The following is a 22,389-nucleotide window of genomic DNA, read 5'->3' on the forward strand; positions in this document are numbered from 1 at the left end:
ATTCGTCCACCCACTGTAGGACCGCAATGTTTCCAGTGTGGAGGTATGGGACATATAGCCAGGTTCTGTCCACAAAAAGAGGAACCCATGGAGATAGGGATGGTCCGCAATTACTACTGTTCCCCTACAGAAAGAAAGCCACCCACATATAGGTGCACTGTCTCTGTAAACGGCCAACCTTTAACTGCCTTAGCTGACACAGGTTGTTTGCATAGCGTAGTTCGACCACAAGACCTTGATAATAACCTAAGGCCCATAGACGGAGTAGTGGCCATTAAGTGTGTACATGGGGACACCAAACCATACCCCACTGCTCAAGTGCAGATCCAACATCCCCAGGATAACGGAACATCCTTAACTGTAGGCCTCATACCACGATTACCCGAACAAGTAATCTTAGGAAATGACTATCCTAAGCTAACTCAGTTGTTGCAGAATACCCCCATAGCTGAAAATTAATGGCTATCTACTGCTCCCTTTTCCAGTGATACAGGAAAATAATGGCCATCTTCCAAACCCCGGAAGAGTCGAAGGCAAAGAAGGGCTGAAAAAGGGAGAGAAGCCATGGTGATGCCCATTATACCCGAAGAGAACCCCTGGGAAACAGACCGGAATTTCCATGCTGCCCAACGGGAGGACCCTCTCCTTCAAGAAGCATGGAACAAGGCGCTTGAAGACTAAGACCCACACCATGTAGGTCCTTATTTCTTTGTCAAACAAGGTTTATTGTACAGAAAAAAGAGACCTACTCAAAAAGCACAGTTGCTAATCCCCGAGCCATTCCGAGAAAAAGTATTATACCTAGCCCATAGCCATCTTCTTGGGGGACATTTTGGGGCTGATAAAACAGAGAAAACCATCCTAGACAGATTCTATTGGCCAGGGATATACCATCAGGTGAAAAAATACTGTAGGGAATGCCCAATCTGCCAGAGACATAGTTGTTACCAACCCCCAAGGGTACCCTTGCTTCCTCTCCCTATCATTGATGAACCGTTCAGTCGAGTTGGCATGGACATTATAGGACCCTTGCTACCATCACAAAGTGGGTGTCGTTATGTTCTGGTTATTGTGGATTATGCAACACGGTTCCCAGAAGCAATACCTCTTCGCCGTCCAGACACTGCCAATATTTCCAAGGCTATGATTAATGTTTTCTCTAGGGTGGGGTTCCCAAAAGAGATTTTGACAGATCAAGGGACACCTTTTGTTTCCAAAATGATGAGACATTTGTACCCAGTTGGGGGTGAAACAAATAAAACAGATGGGCTGGTGGAAAGATACAATGCCACCATTAAGACCACCCTAAAAAAACTACTGGCATTAGAGGCGCGGACATGGGAAGATATTATCCCTTTGGCCCTATTCGCCATTAGATGTAAGGAGCAGAAAAGTACTGGGTATTCCCCTTTTGAGTTGTTGTATGGCCATAAACCCAGCACCTTGCTTGACATGGCCCAGAAGCAATGGGAAAAAGAACCAAACAATACGAAACCCCTCCTAGAATACGTCTCAAACTTAAAGACTCATCTCAGACAAATCCGGGATATAGTCCGAAATAACCTCAAACGCACAGATAGCCCAAAAAGGTCAATATGTCAAAGGGGCTAAGAATAGAACTTTTCAAGTGGGGGACCTCGTATTACTTATGATGGCCTCCTCCGACCAAAAGCTTTTGGGGCAATGGCAGGGACCTTACAAAGTCATCGCTCAGGTAACCCCGGTGACATATAGCATTGAAACTGATTCCACCAAGCACATAACCCGAATATATCATATTAATTTGCTTAAGAAATGGGAGGGCCCTATGCCTACCACAGTGAATGTGGTGGAATCCCAGACCCCCTTGTTACACCAGAGTATCTGTACAGAGTTACCCTTTGCTAAAAAAATTGAATTGCTCACGGTTTTACAGCCATTGTCTGATATATTTTCCACCTCTCCTGGGAGGGTTAATTTCATTGAACATACCATTAAAACACCGCCGGGTAAATGGGTTAGATTAAGGCCATACCGTATACCTGAATCCCACCGACAAGTAATAAGAGAAGAGATACAAAAGATGCTTCAAATGGACATTATTGAATCATCCCGGAGCGAATGGAATTCACCCATTGTCCTTGTGCCAAAGCGGGACGGCTCAGTCAGATTTTGTATAGATTTTCGCGAGGTAAACAAGATATCGGAATTTGACACCTACCCCTTTCCCGGGTGGATGAAATGGTGGGGAGAATAGGGAGAGACTAGTATATTAGTACCCTGGATCTATGCAAGGGATACTGGCAGATCCCACTCAAACAGGAAGACATTGAAAAAACGGCTTTCTCAACCCCTGATGGGTTGTACCAGTTTAAGATGATGCCTTTTGGCTTACACAGGGCCCCAGCCACATTTCGGAGAGCCATGAATATGATATTGAGATCCCATGACGATTATGCCGGGGCTTATATCGATGACATCGTGATCTATAATGATACATGGGAACAACATATGTCACACCTTTCCCAAGTTGTCTAGACTTTAGGAATCCACGGGTTGAGAAAAAATCCATCCAAAAGCCACTTGGCTGCTGAGACAGTTAAGTACTTGGGTTATCTCTTAGGAGAAGGAGTTATAAGACCGCAGTCATCCAAAGTGACAGCCATATCCCAGATCACGTTACCCAGAACAAAAAAAGATTTAAGAGCTTTTCTTGGGTTGTTAGGATACTATAGACGGTTCATCCCTATGTTCTCCAAACTAGCAGCCCACTAACCAACCTACTTCACAAAAATAGCAGAACAGAAGAGATATTGAGATGTCCCCCAGTTGAGGTAGTACACTCTTTCGAGACCTTGAAAAACTCCCTGACTTCGGACGCTGTTCTGATCAGCCCAGATTATACCCGCCCCTTCATTTTACAAACAGATGCCTCAGATCAGGGTATAGGAGAGGTTTTATCACAGGAAACCCCACAAGGCGAGAAACCGATACTCTACATTAGTCCCAAGCTCTTTCCTCGTGAAAAAAACAATGCAACCATTGAAAACGAGGCCCTGGCAATCAAATGGGCCATTGACTCCTTAAGATATTATCTGGAAGGAAGAGAGTTCCTCCTTTTTACCGACCATGCCCCCCTAGAATGGTTAGCCAGAAAGAAGGGTCACAATGAAAGGGTACTTAGATGGTTTCTGTCTTTACAGCCTTATAGGTTCCTTACTAAACATAGAAAAGGGAAAGAACAAGGGAATGTAGACTATCCAGATATCCCCAAAACACAGACCCTAAAAGAAGGACCGCAAGGGAAAGGGGATGTGAGACGGACCCCGACGTAAACGAGAGCCTTACCAGACTAACGCCGGGAGGGACGCCACTAATAGGGGTCATGCCACGTTGTTATGCCACTGGACTACCACAACCATACTCCTCTGATGTTTCTCCTCAGGGACGCAACGATTGGAACACCCCGGAAGCAGTCCACATGGAACCCGGAAGCAGTGGAAACGAACCAATGAAAGGCCACCTAAGTCAATGGGCAGGGTCAGCGAGGATTGGCATGCAGGACGAGGACGAAAGCAGGAAGAAGGTAGCGGAGAAGGAAAACGCGGGACCAGAAAAACAAGGCGCAGGACCTAAAGAAGAAGACATGGGACCCGTGGAAGTCGAGACGCCAGTGAACCTGGACGTGGAAGAAGATCGCTGGTGCGAGGACTGGTAGTGTCCGGAGGATGCCGGAGAGCGGCCGCGACTCTGGAAGAGTTGCGGCGGGTCGATGAGTGCCAACGGCTCAGGGGATTTGGGGAGCGGGGAAGTGGAAGAGAGTGTAGGTTGGGGTTCGTAAGCACTTGGTGGGTTTTGCCTTTTTTGCTGCAATATTGGACCACATATCAGAATCGCTCAAAAGCTCATATCTGCCACTCGGTCACTCGTTCTTTTAACACCCTCTTTTACCCCTTCCTAGTCACGTAAAGGCCCCCACCCCTTTTTACTTCCTAGCCAGGTATCTATTGGTTTTCACCTCTTCTGCACGAACCGTATTTTTGTTCATACACCTACGGTGTGGTGAAGGGAAACCTTAGTCCATTCATTATATACCATTCTTACGGTACCCTTCTTTATTTCTTCACTCTCCTATGAGCCTCCAGGAAGACCACCTGGGTCCTGAAGACAAGAATACCACGCCATTGCCCAGTTCTTCATCGGAGACCTCAGAAGAAGAAGAAGTTACCGAGGATCAATCCACCAAACCTATCCCATCTTTGTTTGTTTTCAATAAAACATCTTCGTTTAAACCCATACTTCAGCCTCCACGCCTGTTTATAAAGCCCGCCCTCCCACATGTAGCCATTTTGAAGTGTTGTGTTTAGATGAACTTATTTATGAACCTTAGGTCCAGTATTGGCCTAGTGATAGGTCCTGTTTGGGAACTAGGAAGTATGGTGAATAGTTTCCTTAAAAACCTCCTATTTTGTTACTAATTCTATTGCTTGTTTTTGCAGTTCCTTTATTTCCAAATTTATCTGTATGAGTTCTTGTTTTAGGAAACTTTTCGTTTTTGGTGGGTTTGCAGGTGGTGTCTTTGTTAGTTCTGTGCAATACCGTATTTCACCAGATTTAATATCCAATTTTCTGTTGTGATTTTTTGCCACTGTTTGAAGAATTTTGATATTCTTCCCCCCACTGGTGTTTGATGTGGGTCCTGCTGTATTTGGGAGTCAACTTGAGCTATTTCCTCTTTCTATAGAGGGCTGGCCTCTGCCCCTGCCTCTTCCTCGAAAGGGCTGCCTAGGTTGGTGTTGCCAACCTTGGTATCCTGACTGTTGGCCTGTTTTTTGTCCATTCCCTTGACCTTGATGCTGTTGTCACATTTGCTGTTCTTGGCCGAATGCACCTCTTCCTGTGGGTTTTCCGTTGTTGAACCCACCTCTTTTGAAGGTACCGCTTTGCTGCAGGGCTTCCATCGCTCTGGCGGTACTTACCTGTGACTGTATATAACCGTTTTCCTTCTATAGGATTGGAAGGAATTGTCCTTCTTGAGTTGTTGGAGGGATTAGTCTATCTCCTTCCCAAATAGTGCGTCCCCTGTGAAAGGACTGTTGATGAGGGAGGTTTGTACCTCCTGTTTGAACCCTGAGATCCTAAGCCAAGCTTATATTCTTGGTGGTGACTGTGCACATTTGCCTGCTGGCAGTGTCTGCTGCATCTTGTGCAGATTTAAGGCATGTGTATGCCTTCTTGGACATTAGATTTTCCTGTTTTTTTTTCCCTCTCAGGGAGCTTGTTGATGTGCTACTCTATATCGTACCACTGCTGGTGTCCGTATCTGTTCAGGAGGGCGTTGCAGTTAGCAATGTGCCATTGTGTCACTGCATTTTTCTCCATCTTTCTTCCCAACATATTCATTCTCTTGCTTTCTTCTCCTGGTGGGGGTCCAGTGTTATAGAGTGCGTTTGTTCTTCCTCTAGCTGTGGTGATGATGATGGAGTCAGAAACAGTGTTGCCCCGAATATATTTAGGTTCCTTGGAGGAGGCCGTGTACTTTTTCTCGACCCTTGATGTCACCCCCTTGTTTGAGGCTGGTTCCTTAAAGGTTACTTTGCCATGATCTAAGATGCTTGGTAGCATTGGCAAGTATTGTGTTCCCTTGTTGGCAGGGGCCAATGTTTCCAGCAGGACACAAGTGTCTCCTTTTTCCTCGAGGGGTACACTGAAAGTGTCTGCTGCCCTTTTAACTAGCTGGTTGTAGAAGGCTATATCATCTGGTGGTGATGCCTTCGACGGATAGCAGCATATCTCCTCATTAGGACTTTCGGTGTTGGTCATTCCATGTGTCCTACAAATGTTCGGAGGCTTCCACCTCTTCTGGAGCGTCTGCGTAGTCCTCGGGATCTTCTTCGTGAGGTTCAGGGGTCGGAGGGGATTCAAGGATGTCTTCCTCTTCTCCTTCGGCGTCTTCCGCTTCTTCTGCTTTGACAATTCCGGTTCGGTGACCAGGGCTTACGGAATCCAGAAGTCTTTAAGTGTCGCATCAAGCTCCTTTTTCTTCTGGAGGAGCGATACCACCTCGAGTCGTTTTCTCTTCTTCTCGACCTGGAGTGTTCTCTAGGCATCGGACACAGGAGACTTATTTATTGCTCACGCTTACGTCCTTTGACGGTGTCGCACTTTTCTTCCGGGGTTCGTGTTCGACTCTCGTTTTCGGCATCTTATGCGTTTTTCCCTCTTCGGTATCCCTTGGTAGGGTTCAGTGGGGCTCTTTAGATCGCGGTTGACCTTTGATCGCCTTTTTACTCGCCATTGGGCTGCCTTGGGTTGCGCTTTCCCTTCTTGGCCCTTCAGTTCTGACGGATGTGCATGGTGTCTTACCTTATTCGTCTTCTTCCCTGTGTCGCTCACCTTCTTGGGGGCGGGTGGTTTCTCGGAGTCTCCTTCCAGAAATTTGATGTCCAATCCCTCGTGCGTCGACTCTGCTGGCATTCCCTGGTCCTCGTTGTCACTGGACAGGCCCAGGTCCTTAAGAGAAGTATTCTTCGATGTTTGAGATATGGTGGCATAGTGGACCTCTCTCTGTTTTCGACAGGAACATTGCACAGGCTTCACAGTCCTTGTCTTTATGGTCCTTCGGTAGGCAGAGGTTGCACGGGTCGTGTGGATCGCGTTGTGCGGACTTGTGGTGGCACTCAGGGTAGAACTTAAAAGGGGTATTTTCCATGGCCCCTACCTCGCCATTTGTCGACCTTAGAGGTCTTCCTTGTTGATCCCGGAGTCCTATTCTTATCTCTGGTTGAGACATCGATGTTCGGTGTAATTCTCTGGAACCTTTTCCGGCCTTTTCTTTTTTTTCCCCGGGATATCCTGAAAAAACATTGGCGCTTCCAGTCTTGCTTTCAGACCCAACGGTGGAAAAAAGAATCTGAAGATGGCTACCACGCGCAACGACCTCCAGGGCACCGTCTGACATCCCACAGGGGACGCACCTGGCACCAGATGGTGGTTGACAGCGCCCAAAAACTAGATGGCGGAATAATGCACAGCATGTGAATCCAGAAAAGGATTCCAGCTGCAAAACTACTTTTTGTCACATGACTACAGACCTTTAAGAAAGGCTTTTTCTCAGGTGCTTCAGCCATAATCCCCTTTGGGTAGTAAAATGGTACATTAGACATGCTGCAGAAAATATGGCACTTCGAAGTCTTTGGAATTGTAGAGTTCTCGGTCCTGTCACCTGATTGGTCAAAATTCAGGTCATATAATGAGGTTGATTGACTGAATGTAGTTCACCCCTGCTGTAATTTTATTGAGCATGTATGTAAGTTGCCTACCAAGGGTTTTCAACAGGATGACAGGGGAATAATTCAAGCGAACAAGTTACTTACCTTCGGTAATGATATATCTGTTAAGAAACATAGGTTAGTTATAGATTCCTTACCTTAGAATTATCCCCAGGTGTCAGACTGGATCCCGAAAGTTTTTCGTCATTAGTACCTCTGCGTGTCGGAAGGTGGCGTCGGCTTCGCATCCTTCGTTGGCGTCGTGGTCGCCGGGATGATGTTGCGGTAGCTGCTTAGATGTCTCCCTTGCGCACTGTCGTCAATTCTGTACACGACTTTCCGCGCGCAGAGCTATGCAAGACACTGACCACTGGTGAACAAAACTAGGGCCCTGAAAAGATGTCCTTAACCCTAGAAATCAGTTCGCAGAACAGGGAGGATGGGTGGGGTGGTAAGGAATCATAACTTACCTAGGCTTCTTACAGCTATATCGTTACCGAAGGTAAGTAACTTGTTCATCTAAAAGAAACAGCTAGCTATAGATTCCTTACCTTAGAATAGATACCCCAGCAATACTAACCCCGGTGGTGGGTCTGCAAACCAAGATCACACAAGAAAGTCCTAGAGAACAGAACGGCTAAAGAAGCAGTCTCTCTGGACTTGCTGTCCAGGCAGTATTATTTGGTGAACTTGTGCAGCGATGCCCATGTGGCTGCCTGACATATGTCATTCAGAGGGACTCCTTGTCCAAAGCAGTAGTGGCTGCCGTCTCCCTGGTGGAATGGGTGCGTAGACCCACTGGGGGCTCCTTTTTAGCTAGAGAATAGCAGGCTTTAATACACAAAACGACCCATCTAGAAATGGTCCGTTTGTGTACGGCCAGACCTCTCTTGGCGCCCACGAAGCCAACAAAGAGTTGATCAGCTACCCGGAACTGTTTTGTGCGATCCAGATAGAAGGAAAGCGCACGTTTTGGGTCAAGGCGGTGGAGCCTCTCTTGCTCTTTAGAAGGATGCGGAAGCGGAAAGAAGGTGGGCAAAGTGATGGTCTACCCGATGTGAAAGGAGGTGACCACCATGGGAAGAAGGATGGACGAGTTCTTAGGACAACCTTGTCCGAATTTACAGCCAGAAAAAGAGGTTTGGATGAAAGAGCCTGGAGCTTATTCACTCTTCTGGCAGATGTGATGGCTACCAGGAAAGTAGTCTTAAGAGTTAAAAGTCGTAAAGGACATTTGTAAAGCAGCTCAAAGGGAGCGCACATCAGATAGGTCAAGGCCAAATTCAAGTCTAACTGAGGGCATTACGAAGAGGATAGGAGGAAAGAGATTAGTAACGCCTTTTAAGAAACGATTTACAACCGGGGACTTGAAGAGATAAGGCTGATTATGAAGCCTTAGAAAGGCGGAAATGGTGGAGAGATAGCCCTTACTAGTGCCCAGAGCAGAGCCCTGCTGGGCCAAAGAGAGGAGAAACAAGAGAACCTCAGAAAGAGGGGCGGAAAGGGGATCCACAGTCTTTGGTGCGCACCATGCCATGCATTAGTTCCATCGACAGGCGTATACCGTCTTAGTGGAGGGACACCTGGCTGCCAAGATTACATCACAGACTTCGGCAGGCAAGTCAAACGTCGTCAACTGCCGCCGCTCAATCTCCACGCAAGGAGGTGGAGGCTGGTCAGGTTCAAGTGGAGGACCGCCCCTGCTGCTGCGACAGAAGATGCTCCCGAAGAGGCAGTCGAATCAGAGGATTTATGGCCATGTTGAGTAGCTCGGGATACCAGACTCTTCGTGCCCAATCCGGAGCCACAAGAATGACTTGGGCCCGGTCGCACTTGATCTTCTTAAGCACTCTGGGCAGAAGTGGTATAGGAGGAAAGGCGTACTACAGACCGCAACTCTTCTCTCTCAACGAAAAGCGCCGCCTAGTGAGTGCCGCCTTGGAAATTCCTATGCGCAAAATTGCTGCAGGAGGCCATCAGGCCCAGCAGCCGGAGAGTCATCCTGAGCGAAACCCAGGGTAAGGGCTGAAAGATTGGAATCATAGCTCGAATATCCCGGTCTCGCTGCTCGGGAGTATAGACCCAACACAGCGTTGTATCCAGAACCGCTCCGATGAAGAGGAGATTCTGAGAGGGCTGCAGGTGTGACTTTGGAACGTTGATGGGGAACCCCAGCGAATGCAGGAGGTCGGCCGTAGTCCGGAGGTGGGAGATGACTGCCTGGGGCGTGCCGGCTTTCAACAACCAGTCATCAAGATAGGGGAAGACTGGAACCCCTCATCTGCGTAGATGAGCTGCAACCACTGCCATCACTTTTGTGAACACCTGAAGGGTGCTGGTAAGACTTAAGGGGAGCACGGTAAACTGAAAATGCTCATGGCCTACCATGAACCGTAAGTAGCGCCGGTGGGCTAGCAGGACTGGGATGGAAAATAGGCGTCCTGCAGGTCCAACGCTACCATCCAGTCTCCAGGGTCGAGGGCAGACAAGACCTGAGCTAAAGTCAACATTTTAAACTTCTCCTTCCGGAGGAAGCGATTGATGCTCCTGAGGTCCACGGTAGGATGCAGGCCCTTGTCCTTCTTGGGTACCAGAAAGTAGTTGGAATAGCAACCACAACCTACTTCTGAGACAGGAATGCACTCAATGGCTCCCTTGGCCAAGAGAGCTGAAACTTCCTGTTGGAGAAGACCCAGGTGATCCTCCGACATGCGATGGTACCGAGGTGGCATGACTGGAGGGGTAGTCTCGAAGGGGAGGAAGTAGCCCCTTCGGACAATCTGCAAAACCCACCTGTCCAACGTGATGGTGCGCCAGTGGAGGAGGTGATGGCGGATCCCGACGCCCACTGGCGATTGATGGGCCTGAAAGGGCGGACTAGGAACATTTGGAGGTGGAAGCAGGGGGGGGGGGGAGTGGGTGGGGGGTTGTGGGTTGGTGGACTAGCCCGCTCGCTGGCTCCCAGAATCACGGCGGTGGTTCCCACGTCCCCACGAAGGTTGTGCAGCTTGCGCCAGCCTGTGGCCCTGGATGGGACATAGTGGGGTACCCCTTCCGTAGCCGAAAGGAGTGAAAAGCAGACTGCGCAAGGCGAGTGGAAAGGCCCAAGGACTTGGCCGTAGCCCGTAAGTCTTTGAAACGCTCTAGGTCGACTTCGTCGCCAAAAAGGTGACGCCATCAAAGGGCATGTCTAGAAGAGCGCTCTGGATATCCCCAGAAAAGCCAGTCAATCTGATCCAGGCATAGTGACAAGGGCTACCGGCGTTGAAATCGTCCTGCCTAGAGAGTCAGCAGTATCCAGCCCACAGCGGATGGTAAACTTTGCTGCATCTCTCCCTGCAGCAACGGCCTGGGAGAGGACAGCCCGGGCCTCCTCTGGACACTGAGGCAGCACTTACGCAACTGTTTCCCACACAGAGTGGAAATAACGGCCCAATAGAGATGCAGTGTTTACCGACCACAGTCCCAAGCTGGCGGGAGAAAAACCTTCTTCCCAAGATGATCCAGCTTCTTGGATTCCTATCTGGTGGTGCGTTACGGAATGCGCTCTTCGTAGTAGAAGCTTGGACCACCAAGCTCTATGGGGTGGGGTGTTGCGAGAGAGGAAAATGTGGTCGCCCGGACGGTGGTGTCGGGCAACCATCCTATCCACGGGAGCCCCCCGTGTTGGGCCTGGACCAAGTGCCCAAAAGGATGTCGGTCAGGGCCTCATTTAATGGCAGCAGGGGCTCCGAAGAACTCGCTCTTGGCTGAAGCACCTCTGTCAGGAGGTTAGTCCTGAATGCCACCGTAGGAAGCTCGAGGTTGAGAGCCTCAGCCGCCCTACGCAACACCACTGCCTAAGACGCTCCCTCCTCCGAGCCACAGTAGGAGGAGAGAACATGCCAAGGTCTGGGGAGGTATCCAGACCACTGGCATCCCCCAAGGTGCTCTCTCCAGTCCTATTCGTACCCCAACTGGTCTGACAAAGGGACCCCAGACCTCTCCCAGTCTTCCTCACCCTCCGCTGGCTGCCAGGTTGGCTCAAAATGGCCAGGGTGGAAACAGGGGCAAAAGTAGCCATCTGCACCGGATCCAGGGTCGGCCAGCGCAGGTCCAGCTCCGTGTTCACATCAGGTTGGAAGCCAGGGTCGACACCGGCTGGGGGTCTAGGCGGCGGCGTGCCGGTCGAGTCTGCGCCGGTAGAGGTGTCACAAGGTCGACTGGCGCCGATCCGGATCCAGGCATGGATCCATGGGGGCCCTGTGGCGCCGGGGCTGGGGCCGCCGGCAGGGAAGGGCTAGGGCCCCCAACCGAGTCCGCGGGCCTGAAGGTGCGCCGCCGGAGTTGGGCTGCCCAAAGATGGCATGCATGGCTTCGTAAAAGGGAAGGAAACTGAGTCGGCCCTGCAGGCTACGCACGCAGAGCCGCAGGAGTGGCACCACCTGCATCTTTCGTCACGTCAGCCGACCGACGGGGAGAAGTCGAAGAGCTTCTTCAACTTGTTCTTGTGCTTCGACTTACCGGATCCCGAGTGCGAAGACTTGGATGACGAGTGGTGATGGCTCCGCGACCTTTCCCTCAACCTCCCTCGCGACGGGCCCTCGAATGGCATGGAGCGGACTGCCAGCACCCAAGATGCTTTCAGGACCGCTCCAGCAAAGACTTCGGAGCTATGGTCCGGCAGTCGGAGCACGACTTGGGGGTCGTGTTTGCGCTCCTGGCAAAAGAGGCACACGAGGTGCGGATCCATCACCAACCTCATTCCAGAACAGGAACCGCAGGCCTTAAAACCGGGCATCCCTACGTCACCAGGAGCCAGAAGACTTGAAAAGACATCGACAAAAGTTGCTCAAAAAGTTCAGTCAAAAAGTGACTGGAGGTACCGCTCTCTGGATCTGCGTTGGCTGGTGCGGGAAAAGAAAGAACTGAGAGGACGTGAGGGCGGCGTCTAAGTAGCTACCGCAACTTCAATGACGGACGCGGAGCCGACCGACGCCATCTTCCGACGCGCAGAGGTACTGCTGACAAAAGACTTTCCGGATCCAGTCTGACGCCTGGGGGAAATTCTAAGGTAAGGAATCTATAACTAATAGGTTTTTTTCAGATATGTGAACTCACTATACACCAACAGGCTAGAACCCTTAGGTCCAATAGCAAATACCGACGGTGCCGAAGATCAGCACTTTCAGAAATGGTGGTAGATCTTTCTCCCGGATGGCCCCTGAAACTTGGAATACTCTACCCTTTTCCCTCCAGACCACAAGACGTTCCGTAGACTCCTTAAAACTTGGCTATTCTAGCTAAGTCCTCTCCATCTGGCTGTCACATTTTTTCCCTTTCCTGAGCACTAGCAAGCGCTATGAGAACTTTGTGGTGATATATGCGCTCTATAAATACAAAATACATACATACATACATACATACATACATGAAAGATCCAATGTTGGCGCGCAAGCACTTCTTAACCACCATTTTTCAGCAGTGGTGATCTGATAAAATTCAAGAACCGAGGCACTATTTAAATTTGCTGTACTATTACTTAACTCCTTCACAAGCGCTGTCTAGTGACTTGATCCTAACCCTGATGGCTGGGTTCCGAGTACACTAACTGAAACCTCAAGCCAGCTCAACGTCAACAGGACTAGTTACTTCAGTAGGTCACCTGTGACAGTAAAGGGTGAATGAGGAGACATTGGTAGACCACTAAGGGAACATTAGCACTGGAGAGGGACTAGCCAAAAGCAAACGCCTCTTTAAAGACCATAGTAGGTTTACAACACAGACCGGCATCCAAGCACTGGTATAGAAGCAGTAAATGGTGCAGAGTAACTTAATGAAAGGGCAGCATTGTAAGGGCACTTCAGCTCAAGGGTGTCAGGAAGAGGTACAGCATTGTTATCAGAGCCTGAGGCCAAACAAAATTCAGAAAAAAACTAATAAAAGGGGAGGACTGATGCAAAAGCAGAGATTATTTCAGAAATCATAATTTACATCAACAGTTCTACAAAAGCTTGGCGGATGCAGCACAGAAAGGACTGGACTGTGGCACAATTCACACTGAGGAGAACAGAGACGAAGGCGACCAGACATGTAATGGTAAAAGGAGGCAATGCAAAAACGGGAACGCAGGAGTGTGAGACAATTCAAATCTAAAAGGAAGACCAACACAGACAAGGAAAAAACGGTCCATGCAACTGAGAGAGCACAGATACACAAACAATTCACAGAGGGTGATCCGCAAATAGTGTACAGCAGGCCATGCATCATTAAACAATTCACGCCATGGTGGAACACACACAAACATGTCCAGTAGTCTGGTGGCTTATAGCACATTGAGAAGGACATCAAGGTAGAAAACCAAAATCCAAGTGATGTTGCACAGAGAGCATGTGGTAGTGGCATGGTTGACAGTGAGGAGGAAGAGGCCTACAGAATAACAAATGACACGCTGTATAGCAAAGAGAATGCAAGGGCTGTGGCACGCATGACAGTGCAGGACTACACCCACAGAGAACAACCTATGACTAGCATGAGCCATGCTGAAGCAGAGGAGATGTACAGGACACAAAGCAGGGGCTGCAACACACAGAACAAAGTAGTTATGGCACAAATTACAAAAACAAGCCCATGCAGCAAATAAAAAACACAGGGATTGTGGTATGGTTCACATCCATGGGAAGTTGTAGAAAGAAATACGAAAGCAGAGCCATGCAGCAGCAGCAGAAGAATCTGACCTTTACGTTCTGAAAATGCATCAGGGACTTGCAGTGTGCGATCCGGGCGGCGGAGTCGCTAGGGTAGAATTTGTAACACAGTCTGCAGAGGTAACCTGCCACAGGGACCATAAAATCCGGGCCTGCGAAACGGGAGGGCAAGTCAGACATCAGGGTCAATAAAAATGATAAGAAAGAAGGAAGGTTTAAGAAGGCACAGGATTAGCTTGCTGGTCCAGAAGAGCAGGGCTTCCCATCAGCAGGCTAAGGGAAGGTGTGAGGGACAGACAACGTCTATTAGGGGGTACAGGAACTTCAACAAGAGTGGAGATGTCACAAGAGCCAACAGAACAGCATTAGAAAGTGAGGACAGAGGACGCGACACAAAGAAGCAAGGAAGAGATGAAATGCAATGAGCTATTAACAATGGAACTCAAGAGCCAGGCAGTCCCCAAAAATCATTGCGCTTGCTAGAACTCTTCCAGACTGCTCAGAACGCCAATTCCACAGTAGTTTTTTTTAATCCCACCCATCTTTTTCTCAAAGATCCTAGCAACTCAAAGTCTGCATTGACACATCATTCTACACTCCTCCTTTAGCTAAGACATCACACCCAGAAGACAGATCTCAGGAGAGATGGATGTGGCACTGAAAGAGCATTGGATGACGAAGTCTTACAATACAGAGAGCAGCGTAAGACAGATTCTAACCGTGGCTCTACAGGGATCGGTGCACCAGGGACAGGCGTGGAGGGCAACAAATCTATCTCTATCTTGGAAACAGCATCAAGTGTAAACCAAGGAATGACCGCCTATCCTGGGGTGCAGGAACCCTAGGTGGTGCTGGCACAGGACAGCACAAGTCAAAAGCACAGGCTACTTGGCGTGCAGCAAGGGACTCTCTGTGGTCCATTGAGACTGGAGGTAAAGCTAGGTACCACACACAATGCTGAAGCACCATAAGCTAGGATGCAGACAAGGTTTTCCATCACCTTATCTTTATGATCTGAGCCGTAAGGACACTTACCATAAAGGATGTACCAGCCTCAAAGACAATCCTACCTGTGCAGGTTGTCAGTGAACTGCTACATGTCAGCGTGTGGACACTTACCGTACATCAGGTCTGGGCAGTACTCCTCGTTGTCTTCGCAGTCCTCGAAAGACTTCTCCTTCGTCCCGTCCTGCAAACAAGAAAGAACACAAACTCTGTCATCTCTTCTCGCTGGTGGGCAGGGGGGAGTCTGGCGGACAAGAAGCCACTGAGGAGGGGTTCTTCTTTGGTCTCTACAGCACGTGGTTTATATTTACCAAAATATAGATATGTTAAAGATAATGCAGTTGTACTCTGCACAACCAACTATATGACTTTGTCTCTAGCCTTCACAACAGTTTTGACAAATTCTTTGATACATTCTACATTTGTGCTTCATGTTCAACAAACAAAACAAGCGCCCCCCTTCATATCATGGACACTGGACAGACCTGCAGAACCTATCTACAAGCTCCGGCGACAGGTTATTATCAGAGCTCCGATGATCCAGGGACTCTTTTCAGAGGATAAGGCATCAGTCGTTTTAGGTAAGAGAGCCTCGCATCTCTATACAATTTACAGTACTGTGACGCGAGAGCTGAATCCAGTCTTGATATAGGATGTACTGGGACAGACGGGTGGCCCTAACCCCATAAAGTGATTAGGACAACAAGACCTTGCATAGGTCCCCACAAAGTATTTAGAATTGATGAACTCATGCCTAATGGCAATTACTCTGTGTAACTTGGCCCTGCGTCTCTACACGGACCCAGTTCAGTGACAGTACAGCTGAAGGCAGTAGGTGTATTCCTATACAGCAACTAGGCCTGTGACCATAGCGCTGACGACACTTCTATAGGACAAGCTCCTACATTTCTATACAGGTAAGTAACCTGAGCCCAAAAGACAGTTCTGTATGGCATGACCCTACAATCTTACACAGTATCTAGGGCTGTGATCACAGTACTAAGGGCAGTGTTACAGGACATAACCCTACAATCCTTCACAGTGTCCAGGTCTATGACCAGAGCATTGAAGGCAGTTCTACAGGGCGTGGGTCTACATTCCCACGCAGTACCTTTGTCAGCAACCGGAGCACTGAAGGCAGATCTACAGGGTGTAGCCCTACATTCCTATGCATACCTGTTAGCCACCGGGGCACTGAAGGCAGTTCTACAGGGCGTGGGTCTACATTCCCACGCAGTACCTTTGTCAGCAACCGGGGCACTGAAGGCAGATCTACAGGGTGTAGCCCTACATTCCTATGCATACCTTTGTTAGCCACCGGGGCACTGAAGGCAGTTCTACAGGGCGTGGGTCTACATTCCCACGCAGTACCTTTGTCAGCAACCGGGGCACTGAAGGCAGATCTACAGGGTGTAGCCCTACATTCCTATGCATACCTTTGTTAGCCACCGGGGCACTGAAGGCAGTTCTACAGGGCGTGGGTCTACATTCCTACGCAGCACTTTGTGAGCCACCGGGGCACTGAAGGCAGTTCTACAGGGCATAGGTCTACATTCCGACACAGTACCTTTGTGAGCCACGGGGGCACTGAAGGCAGTTCTAAAGGGCGCAGGTCTACATTCCTACGCAGTACCTTTGTCAGCCACCGGGGCACTGAAGGTAGTTCTACAGGGCCTAGCCCTACATTTGTGAGAAATTGCCATCTTTCTTGCATTGGTTTGCCCCCACTTTTTTCTGAACTTCTGATGTGCTTTGACTGAGTGTGCCCTGGGTCCCTGCCAACCAGGTTCCCAGGACCTGTGTCCCTTCCCTAAAACTGTGTGTAAACTAAAACCCAATTTGCATCTCTGGCCACCTGTCAGCCCCTAGTAAATGCACCCTAGGTACCCAGGGCATGGTGACCAGAGAAGACCCCTGAGGGCTGCAGCACTTATTGTGCCACCCTCAGGGGCCCTGTACCCTGACACCCACACACTGCCTTTGCAGGCTGAGTTTCTAGGTGCAGGACTAAACAAAGAGTCGACATGGCACACATCCCTGAGTGCCATGCCCACTGAGCCCACTGCCCTGGCATACTTCAGTCACTCCTCTAGCTGGGCGCCCTACAGATGCATGAGACCTGTGCCCCTACAGTAACCAGGGCCATTCCTGGGCACTGTAAGTGCAGTGATGCCATTAAGAGTATATGGCGCTGGGAGGTTGTCATTACGAACTCCACAGCACCATAATGGCTACACTAAAGACTGACAAGTTTGGTACCAAACTTCTCAGCACATTAAATCCACACTGATGCCAGTGTGGGATTTAATGTAAAATGCACTACAGAGGACACCTTAGAGATGCCCCCTGAAACCTAACCTACAATCCACGTCTGGGGTGAGTGGCTGCAGAGGCTGCCACACAGCAGACATGTTGCTGGACCCCTGGGTAGGAGAGCCTCCGCTCTCCTGGGCCTGCAACAATGCACATCCTGGGTGAGGTGCTAGGTCTCCTCCCCCAGGATGGGCAGGGGGAAGCTTCAAAGGCTTGTGGCCTCTGTGAGCTTCTCCAGACCATTTGCTGTACCCATCAACTGCCCCCCACCAGTCTGGACTCCCACTCTGGCGGGAAGACTGCCAGGAAAAACCATGTCAGGAAGGAGGGTGTGCCAGCCTGTGCCAACCTCACCCCTCAGGTGGGAGAGACGAGGTGAAGCGCGACCCTGTGCCCCAGCCATCTTGTAGATGAGGGGGCCCTGCCCAATCACAGCTAGGTTACTGCCCCCCTCCTACAGGAGAGGAGAAGGCTAGGGGTGTACCCACCCCAGGAGAGGGACCTATTGGTCCTGTCCTTACCCTACCTGTAACACCCCTAAATTCAGTATTTAGGGGCTCCCTGAACCTTCCTTCCTCAGATCCCGATAAGAAAAGAAGAAAGAAGATAAAGAAGAAGACCCGCCGCGCAGCTGCTAACAGGACGACAACAACTGGCTTGGCCCCAGCCCTGCCGGCCTGTCGATCCTGGAACCTGCTCCTGCCTAATCTCAGCGACTCCTGCGGACAGCAACCTTGGAACCTGCCTGCCCTGACCCTCTTAAAGCCTGGGACTCCCATCAGCAGAGGCTCTTCTGCAACAACACCCCTGGTGCCAGCCAAGAAGCTCTGGACCAACCCACTCTGCACCCGCCGAGTCCGGCCCGTGCCCGAGTGATCCAGGACCACGGGGAGGCCCCCCGGCGAATGGGACCCGAGGTCCAGTGTCCAAAGACCCTCCTCGATGACCCCGACGACGCCTGCAGCCTCAGGACAGAGGACCCCTCCGACCGCGACCAGCAGGGGGTAAGATTTCCCAACCTCAAAACACACCCCTGCACCCGGCGCCCCACGGCCCCCTGTACCCAACTCCTGGGTGCCTACCTTTCCTCCAAGATCTCAACTTACCCTACCCCTCGAAGTGTTGGTCGCTCCAGAAGATCCTTCGTCCCCGAGCCTGCAGCCTTTGCTCCCTTTTCAAGTTTCTTATTGAATAACATTGAGCGCCCGACGGCTCAAAAGCACCCTGCACCCAGCTGTCCGAGTGCCCCTGGCAGTGCAACCTGTACCCTATACTACTTCCCCATTTGCCCTGAGGAAGTGACCAGGAGCCCAGCTCCCACAGCTGCTTGGCCTGCTAGCCAGTAGCCACCAACCGGAGGCCCCCTTTCCTCATTGGATAACATTGGGTCTAACTACCTCTGCACCCGGCCGCCCCTGAGCCGCTGGGGGTGAACCAACTGTCCTACCTGACCCTGGGGGACCCCTGAGTCTATGCCCAGAACCCTAACTTCACCAGCCAAGTACTCACCTGGAAACCGATAACTCACTTACCTGCCATTGGATAACATTGACTCAAAAATCTTCTAAGTGTGAAGTTTTGGAAACTAAAAATATTCATATAAAATCACCCGAATACCGAAGTACTCACCTGTGATCAGGGTGAAGCCAGTACTGTTCCTTGTAGCCCCGTACTGACCGCAAAAGTGATCCGTACCGGGTTTACTAGTAATCTGTATTTTCTCCATAGGAACCTATTGTCTGCTTTTCTATGAAATTTCTTTTAAGTGTCTACTTTTAAACACTTGAAATATTCTTTAAAAATCATACGAAATACTGAAACGCAATTACCTACCGGTTTGAAGTTCAGACCCCAGTGCTGGCCCTAGGAGACCAGTGCTGGGTTACAAAAGTAACGCGATCGTACTTTACCTGCAACCTGAATTTTCTCCCATTGGATAACATTGCCAGATTTTCATTGAAAAGTTTCTAAGTGTGAACTTTTAAAACAGCTTTACATTCATGAAAATTCACAACAGTAACTAAAACGTTTTTGCTAATCTGGTTTCAGACCCCAGGACTGAATCTATGATCTAGTCCTGGAACTACTAAAGTAATCTGTGTGGTAATCAACTGTACTTATATGATGAAAACCCATTGAGCTCAATGCTAAAGTGTGTTTAGAATTGTGGTGCCTACTGCAACCCCTGTATCTATTGTGTTCACAAACTTCATTGCTTCCTTGCAAAGTAATTACATGAGAGTACTCACATTGAGAAAAGTATAATTTGATACCTGTTGGTTCTTGTAAATGTAATGTGTGTGTCTTGTAAAGCGCACTGCTACCCGGAGGCGTCCTGGCGCTATAGACCGCTGGGGAACCCGTCCTGGCTTTCCCTGTGAGATGTTCCCTCCTGGGTATCTCCAAGGTGAAACCAGGCATCCCCGGCGTTTGTGGGGGGCCGTTGTGGAGATGAGGGAAGCTAATGCCCAGAGTTGCCGAGTGTGATCCCTGGTTAGAGTAGGCACCGAGGCGAGAATTATCGAGTCCGCTGACCCTGGTTCACGACCCTGCCGCGTCGGGAATTGAACCCTGGTCCCGGGCCGTCCTCTGATTCCGGGTCTGCCGCCTCTAACCGGTGAGCCACACCACTCCACACCACTTATTCTAAAAATAAAACAACTATATCTTTTGATATAACAAAATTGGCCTGGAGTTCAGTCCTTGAGTGTATGAAACCTTTTGCTGACTGAGTGTGTACAACAAATGCATTACACTGTCCTCTGGTACTGCCTTACTGCTCTACCAAGCTTCCACTTTTGAGAGAAAGGTCAGTCCTGACTTTAACCTCTGTTATACCTCTGGGGTTTGTGGATTCTATACACACTGTACCTCATTCTGGTCCAGTATATATAGAGCCACTTTCTCACAACATTCCCATGCAGTACCTTTGTCCCCGGTGGGAATGGTACTGCGTTCCCACCGGGGCACTGAAGGCAGATCTACAGGGCATAGGCCTTCTTTCCGATACAGTACCTTTGTGAGCCACTGAAGGCAGTTCAACAGGGCATAGGTCTACATTCCTACGCAGTACCTTTGTCAGCCACCGGGGCACTGAAGGAAGTTCTACAGGGCGTAGGTCTACATTCCTACGCTTTACCTTTGTCAGCCACCGGGGCACTGAAGGCAGTTCTACAGGACATAGGCCTACATTCCCAAGCAGTACCTTTGTCAGCCACCGGGGCACTGAAGGCAGTTCTACAGGGTGTAGGCCTACATTCCCAAAGAGGAACCTTTGTCAGCCGCCGGGGCACTGAAGGCAGATCTACAGGGCGTAGCCCTACATTCCTATGCATACCTTTGTTAGCCACCGGGGCACTGAAGGCAGTTCTACAGGTGTAGGCCTTCATTCCCACGCAGTACTTTTGTGAGCCACGGGGGCAATAACGAGAGTTCTACAGGGCGTAGGTCTACATTCCTACGCAGTACCTTTGTCAGCCACCGGGGCATTGAAGGCAGTTCTACAGGGCGTAGGCCTACATTCCCACGAAGTACCTTTATTAGCCACCGGGGCACTGTAGGCATATCAACAGGGCGTAGCCCTACATTCCTACCCAGTACCTTTGTCATGCACTGGGGTACTGAAGGCAGATCAACAGGGCGTAGGCCTACATTTCTACCCAGTACCTTTGTCAGGCACGATGACATTGAAGGCTGCTGTTATGTAAGGTGTGGTGCTGAACCTTTACACAGTACCCAGCTAGGCGACCTTACTGCTCAAGGCAGTTGTTCTATATGGCGTGGCCCTGTGTCCCTCTACAGTATCCAGAGCTGCATCAGTTTTGCATATAGCAATTCTTCTATAGTACTTGGCTCTGAATACCTAGACAGTACCTATGTCGGTAATGGAAGCTCTGAAGTTAGTTCTATAAATCCTGTTCCTATATCCCTATACAGTGTCTAGATCGGTGAATAAATCGCTTGGCCCTATATGCCTACACAGTACCTAGGTTGGTGATGGAAGCGCAGACGTTAGTTCTATAAGAAGCGGCCCTATAGCCCTACACAGTACCTAGGTCGGTGATGGAAGGAAGGATTCCTCACCATGTGAATATCCCCCTGCGTCAGCAACGTTCGGAAAATTCTTTTGTAGCACGCCGGCGTGGACGACGTCATAGGAGCATGGCATCGCGTGCGACTCCGTCTGACGTCACCGACTACTTATTAGGTCTACGTCGGCGTGATGACATCAGTTCCGCCCTTTTTTCCGTGCCTTCGAGGCACCCGGACGGACCAATGACAGTAGATATACACATATACAGTGTACATAGTACATACAATTCAAAATTACACACATAGTGCACAGCCAAGGTATGAAAAAAACCCAATATATATATAAATATACATAAAACACATAAATACAGGTATAGAAGACAACGGGGAGGCGGGTGGGTCAGTGAGGAATCCACAGGCAGATTCTGTATCTACCAGAAAAAGCGTTACCGAAGGTAAGTAACTTGTTCTTCTGATAGATACATCTGCCAGTGGATTCCTCAACTTGTGAATAGAGTCCCACAGCAGTCCCCGCTCCCGGAGGAGGGTGTCCACTCTCCTATACCAGAAAATCCTGGAGGACAGAGCGCTCAAAGTGGCCGTCCCTCCTCACCTCGGAATCCAAGCAGTAATGCTTCGCAAAAGTGTGGAGGGAGGTCTAAGTCGCGGCTCTGCAAATATCCTCAACAGGCACACCTCTAGACAAAGCAGATGTAGAAGACTTTGCTCTAGTAGAGTGAGCCCTTATACCCTCTGGAGGTTTTTTTACCCGCCAGGGCGTAGCAGACCTTGATGCTTAGAATTATCCATCTCGAAAGTGTGCGCTTGTGCACAGCTTTTCCTTTTCTGCAGCCAGCAAATCCGACAAACAGCTGGTCATCCACTCGATAGTCCTTTGTCCTATCAAGATAGAAACTCACCGCCCTCTTAGGATCAAAACGGTGAAGCCGCTCCTCCTCCTTGGAAGGGTGAGGGGGAGAATAGAAGGTAGGAAGGGTAATGAACTGCCCCAGATGGAAGGGAGTTACCACCTTAGGCAGAAAAGCAGCCCTGGTCCTAAGAACCATTCGTTCAGCATGAATGGTCAAGAATGGGGGCTTCGA

General features: G+C 49.7%; 1 protein-coding gene across 2 annotated transcripts in view; it reads right to left on the reverse strand.

Moving 5' to 3' along the window:
• Positions 1–22,389, reverse strand: part of CIZ1 (CDKN1A interacting zinc finger protein 1) — a 748,675-nt gene that overhangs the window by 54,678 nt on the left and 671,608 nt on the right. Inside the window, exons 14-15 of one of the 2 annotated variants that reach the window (XM_086924896.1) lie at positions 15,056–15,125; positions 13,967–14,088 (exon numbers count right to left, since the gene is read on the reverse strand). In XM_086924896.1, the coding sequence (XP_086781022.1) occupies positions 13,967–14,088; positions 15,056–15,125 (192 nt within the window). The remainder of the gene's footprint in view (positions 1–13,966; positions 14,089–15,055; positions 15,126–22,389) is intronic. The other variant, XM_086924897.1, reaches the window with a different exon arrangement.

The sequence above is a fragment of the Lissotriton vulgaris genome, chromosome 5, assembly GCF_964263255.1.
Source record: "Lissotriton vulgaris chromosome 5, aLisVul1.2, whole genome shotgun sequence".
Taxonomy (NCBI): Eukaryota; Metazoa; Chordata; class Amphibia; order Caudata; family Salamandridae; genus Lissotriton; species Lissotriton vulgaris.